The sequence below is a fragment of the Engraulis encrasicolus genome, chromosome 18, assembly GCF_034702125.1.
Source record: "Engraulis encrasicolus isolate BLACKSEA-1 chromosome 18, IST_EnEncr_1.0, whole genome shotgun sequence".
Lineage (NCBI taxonomy): Eukaryota > Metazoa > Chordata > Actinopteri > Clupeiformes > Engraulidae > Engraulis > Engraulis encrasicolus.
Window position 1 is genome coordinate 35,607,083 of NC_085874.1, and position 5,973 is coordinate 35,613,055.

A 5,973-nucleotide genomic window follows, 5' to 3' on the forward strand; every position below is an offset into this window, starting at 1 on the left:
TAGGGTATGATCCCTGGTTGTAGGCAGGCCTAATGCACGTTTTCATCCATGACTAATACATGACTACCAAATAATCAGAGATGTCGCCAGCCATGATTCAAGCCCACTACATTGACAACATTACTCCGAACGTCTTCTTTGTATGGTCTAGTAAAATGACTTGATGAACTCAGCACACCACTTGGCGGGAAATACTGTAGGCTGAGTAAGACCTGCACGAGCCAAACACGGTCTTTGCGCACCCGGCGCGCGCCATTTGTGCCCAAGGCGCTAAAGAGCCGGTTCATGTTTCAGTTAATCATTCCAGCCAGGCGAGCTGTTGGTTATGTTCTTATATTGTTCTTACATTACGTGTAAGTACAAAAATAAAAAAATAAACGTTATTTTACTTGCTTTTCTAACTTGATATAGGTCTACTTTATTTTTAATCCGATGTATTATTATTATTATTATTATTATTATTATTATTATTATTATTATTATTATTATTATTATTATTGTTGTTATTATTATTATTACTATTAGGTCTAAGCTTAATCATTTGCGTGCCTTGCCTCTGAAAAGGTTTTCACAACTGTGTGTAAGAATGCATCCTCTTTCGATAGTCAGACTGAGCTGTGTAAAAGACACGCTTGTTGTAGTAAGGCTAGCTACCGGGGTCTTTTTTTTTATCGCGCACTTCGCGGCTTCCGTAGACATTTGCCTCATCTCTGTATGTTTGCCTGCAACTGTATTCTGCGGCTGTGCTCTCCGCGGTCAAGGAAAAACCGGTGTGCAGCTATCAGTGTGAGTTATGGAGCAGATAAATAATCTCGAGGTCGTTCCGTGCACCGACTCCAATTACCTGAAACCTTTCAGGGTGCACTACAACCAGGTGAGTGGGATAGCTCGGTCTCAGGTTATCTGGTTGAAATGCGGAAGCACCGTTCATTTCAGTTGCTAGTAGCCCAACCCCCATTCATTTGCTCCTTGCTGTCATTGTGCAGCATTGTGATCTATGCTTAATTTATAAATCTGCATGTTTCGCTGCAATGAGACGTTGCATGACGCTATTCTTGGCGAATACACAAGCAGCACACGCAACGCTACAATTGTAATGGGAAGGGTAAAGCAGATAAGGCAGCCATGGAGGAAATCTCTCAGAGCTAGCAGGGTAGCCTGTGACATGAGCACATGCTTTACATTAGAGTACAATTTTTTACCTTTCCCACCAAGCTGACGGAAATGGCCAACGCACAGTTGGCAATATGCAGAATTAGCAGCAATCACTCATAAAAATGTAGCAGAGGTGCCGGTCATGTGGTCTTACGGGGTGGCGAGGTCAGGAATATTCAATACAACGTCCGAATAAGTAGCCTATCGCCAAGGACGCAAAATGCATCATGTCTCCTTGTTTACATCACTGTTCTCTCGTTAAGACCATCAAGGCGAAGGAACGCAGGCTTCCATGGCATCTCTAATAAATGTTATAAACACATTAGCGTGATATAAACAAGCATTTGATAGCAGAGTAGATCTGTGACATGCCATGCAAATACAGTCTCTAACACTGTATTCAACAGTCAACAGTACACTAACGGAGCAAAGGGGTTTTCACCACATCCTTGTGGTTTCAACATTTATTCAGTCATATATCCATAAATTTCCCTTTAAAAACAGTTAATTGAGTGCGTTGAGTCCACAGTGAAACACTGAAAAGTAGGCTAATGAAGCCAGTCTGTCTTGACACAATATACTTATATATCTGGGGCATTAACATGCCTTGTGTAATGAACATTTCATTCCATCCATGCTCAACTCAGACCCACGTCCTGTCATAACGTCATTTCTGCGTCTGTTGTGCCCCCCCCCCCCTTCTTATTCTTCCCAAAAGACATTCCAGGGCTTTGTTTTAACACAACACCTGTAGTCATTTCCTCTCCTGATTGTTCCCCGTCCATCTGTGCTTTTTAAGCGCTGTAAGTTGTTTGGTAATGCTTCCTATTATTTAGACTGACGAGGGCCTCTCCTCGTGCAATTATCACTGCTCACAGGAGGCCTGAGTCACCAGTATCCGCTTGCCAGGCTATGGCATGCATGACATTGATTGTACAGTCAGGACGCATGGTTGGCATGCTCCCTGGCCCTCATCCGGTGCAATTCGTTGGGATTCTTTGGTGGTAGTGGTGTTGGTGGTGGTGGAGGGAGGAACACGTTGATAGATGCTGTATGGGTTCTGTATGTGCAAGTCCTACAATCTGCAGCACTTCCTCATACTTACAAATAGCATTGCTGAGACTCCTGGGATGGACAAGGCCAAGGTTCTGTTCTGACATGAAAGAGAAAGATGTCTTTAGAGTGTGTTTCTGACTTTGCCTGATGAAGACCTAGTCGGAACGAAATGTTGCAATCATTTAATATTAAAAGGAATTTGTTCAGTAAAAAAAAGTCTGCAACACTGCATCTCCCCTGTTTGTTTTTAATATTAAAATGAGTGCAACATTTCGGTCCGACTAGGTCTTCATCAGGCAAAGTGAAAAACTGCTAAGTCTATTACTTATGAAACACCAGGAAGACGAGCACACTTTTTTTTCACTTTTTTTTTTTTACTGGATTTATGTCACCCGGCCTACGGTGATGTGCACACTTTTGCTTGCTTGATAAAGGTATTTGTAGACCCATACACAGCCAATAGTTTTAGCTATGGCCGCGTGCCTTGTCCCTGTGGTTACCTCACAGAGGACACTTGGGAAACGATGACACACACACACACACACACATCCACGTGGTGTGACAGGCTAAATAACGTTGTCTGGGCCGGTGTCGAGGGCCGGCACTCGTCAAAAGGTCAGGGGTCGGCACAGTAACAGATGACGTGTTATTTACAGAGCTGCGTCCTTCCAAGGGGTCACGTAAACGGGGCCTGAGGAGTCTGTAAACCGAATGAGGAGCGACAACAAAGCCGAAAAGGCTCTTTAAAGTTCCCTTTTCATGTGTTTTTGCCATTATATGGCAGCCGGTCTTAGCTCACTCATTAGTCTTGTGATCAACACTTGAGTCATTCCTATGAAATCGGACACTTCAAGACCAGAACGGTACATAATAATAATAATAAAAAAAACATTTTTTAAGGGCTATTTATGCCTTTATTGACAGGACAGTATGAGATGCTGACAGAAAGTGAGTGGTAGAGAAAGATGGGGGAGGATTGGGAAATGACCCAGGCCGGACTCGAACCGGGGTCCCCGTGGGCATGCAAGCCCATGAATCCCCCCCCCAGAACGGTACACATTTTAATGAAACTTTGCATGCCTTTTTCAGTGACAAGGTAGAACCCCAGAACTGCATGAGGAAGAAACTGGCTGAGAAAGTCTGAACTACATGGGCGTTAACACTAGGGATGGCGAAAATTTAAAACAATCTTAACCGGCTACTGAGCCTCATTGACCGGTGGTTAACCGGCTATCAAAAATTCTATAACTGCCATTTATGATACTCTGTCCTGTCGCACGTCTGTTTGTTTTCCGAATGTCTGTGAGCTCTGCTGCGGCAAAACCACGCTCTGTGCTGTGGTTGTGCTTAAAGGGACACTGTGCAGGAAATGGTCAAAAAAGGTACTGCAACAATGCTGCTCATTGAAACTGGGTTGGCTATCGCCAAATTTGATATTTACATGAAAGTTTACTAAGTAATAAACACTTTTTTTTCTAGTATGGTCCAAGGAGAGTCGTTTTTGCAGCTAAAAATGGCTATTTTTGGAAATTCAAAATGGCGGACCATGGAGAAGATCCCCCTTTTCATGTATGAAAAGTGCAATTTTTCTGGTCATAATGAATACTTAGAATTGGATGGTGGTGGTAAGTATTCATGAAAAAGTTAACATTAGTGAATGGGCAGCATGAATTCTGGAAATAAACAACTGAAAATCTCAAACAGTGTCCCTTTAAGAAATTCCACCATATGACGGCTCATGCTCACATTTATCATTTTTGGATAGTCTTATTGAGTGATCATATCGCCCCATACAATAGCCTATAACACCAATAACGTGTGTGCGTAGTGTGATGCGGTGGGGCGGGGCGGTTAACCGGTTAATTTTTTTTACCGGCTACCGTTGATCCTGGCGACTATCGGTTAAACGGCTACCGGTTAATATCCCTAGTTAACACCATGCTTTCATCCTCTATTATCACAGTCAATTTAAGTCACATCGAAATGGTTTTCATATGGTTTGAAAGCTCATTTTTTTTCTCCTATAGACTACAGCAACAACATGGAATACATCAACCAACAGTACCATCCATATATGAATAATGAGATGTAAAAGCATATAATTTGACGGTCTGATTTCACACGAAATGACCTGTGTATTTCGTCTTTCCCTTATTTTCTGGACTGTAAGTCGCACCGTACGTCATACCAGCCGACAAAATGTACAGTGAAGAAGAAAAAAACATATGCTAATCACACCAGAATTTAAGTTGCACCATTGACAACAGCATATTGTTCTAGCATCCATTTGCAAACCTTATATGCTTTGTGTGGGCTTTTAAACACATGAAAGATAATGCGTGTGCACTAGTACAGATACTGCCACACAAATATAGAGAGCACCCGCTCAGAACTGCCAGTTTCACAATAAACTAGAATGCACTCTGAGAGTGCAGACCTCTGCCAAGGAAGCTGATTGATGGAACATTTGACTGTGTTGCACCCTATTTCATTTTAAGTCTCTCTCTGCCTTCTTTTTGTGGAGTTGGAAACTGGAATATCAAGATTTGTCTTGTCTGCAATTCAATTTGCGGTCATAAGGGGCATCTAGATTCATAAGCCAGCAATGGAGAATAATATTTTAAAAGGTCCTGGTTCTGGTTCGTGATCCGGATCACCAGAATTGAATCCTGTGTTCCTTGTGTCATTACCAACAATGCCACAAAGTTTTTGAGTTATTCTGCTGACAGACAAACAAGCAAACCAAAAACATTACCTCCTTGGCGGAGGTAAAAAGCCAAACCACAGGTGCGACTTATAGTCCGAAGAATCTCTTTGTTGCTAGAACGTCAAGCATAAAGATTTATAGACCCAGAACAAAACGGATGTTCATGGGCTAAAATGATGCTAGCCTCTTGCAACTTCAGTATTTCTTTATATAGCGTTAAATGCGACGTGTGAAATAGACTCTCCATCCTCCTAACTCAGTGTACACAGAAGTTAGTCATGATCAGGGGTGTCGTTCAGGGGGGTAAAGTGTGACTGAGTCACCAGGGCCCCATAGTGTATATAGGGGGCCCACACAGTCCGATTTATGAAAATATATGGATGGGGGGGTCCAGTATAGCTGATTGTATGTAGTGCCCAAAATTTGCTCCCAGGTCCCAGGTCATGATACCCGTCCAGTTCTATATTGTAAGTAATCGTGAGGGTCCAAATAATAACTAGATGTATTACTTTTATTTATTTATTTTTTAAACAAATAGATATTCCAGTTGTGTGATGCACAGCAAAGGTCGTTCCAGTGATGCAGAGGGCAGGCCTATGTGGGAAGCATGGCAGTGGCCTTGGGGTGCGTGCGTGCGTGCGTGCGTGCGTGCTGAGATGGAGAGTGGTGAGGGCAGGCAAACCAAAAAGGGAGGGACAAAGTGGCCAGTTGTTCCGGGCCCAGGGAGAGAGAGGGGGTCCCCAAATTGAGTCCTCATTACATTACAGGGCCCTTTCAGATGGCTTGGTCCTGGGCCTAGTCAAAAGCTGTCAGCACACACAGCGGCCCTGGGTGAGGAGGAGGGGGGGGTGGTGGTGGTGGTGGTCTTAATTCCCCAGAGGAAGTGGGATTTCTTTTTTCTTTTTTTTTGCTGCGATAGCAGCAGCAGCAGCAGCAGCAGCAGCAGCGGTAGCAGCAGTAGCATCCGCATCACTGAGTCACTCTGACATCCACCCACTCTTGCCTGCTGGAGAGAGAGAGAGAGAGAGAGAGAAAGAGAGAGAGAGAGAGAGAGA

The 5,973-nt window shown here is 43.5% G+C and overlaps 1 protein-coding gene across 1 annotated transcript in view; it reads left to right on the forward strand.

The window, feature by feature from the left end:
* Positions 1-695: 695 nt before the first annotated feature.
* nudt14 (nudix (nucleoside diphosphate linked moiety X)-type motif 14) overlaps positions 696-5,973 on the forward strand; it is a 77,215-nt gene continuing 71,937 nt past the window's right edge. Inside the window, exon 1 of the mRNA XM_063223547.1 lies at positions 696-874. Coding sequence (XP_063079617.1) covers positions 794-874 — 81 coding nt within the window. The 5' untranslated portion in view covers positions 696-793. The remainder of the gene's footprint in view (positions 875-5,973) is intronic.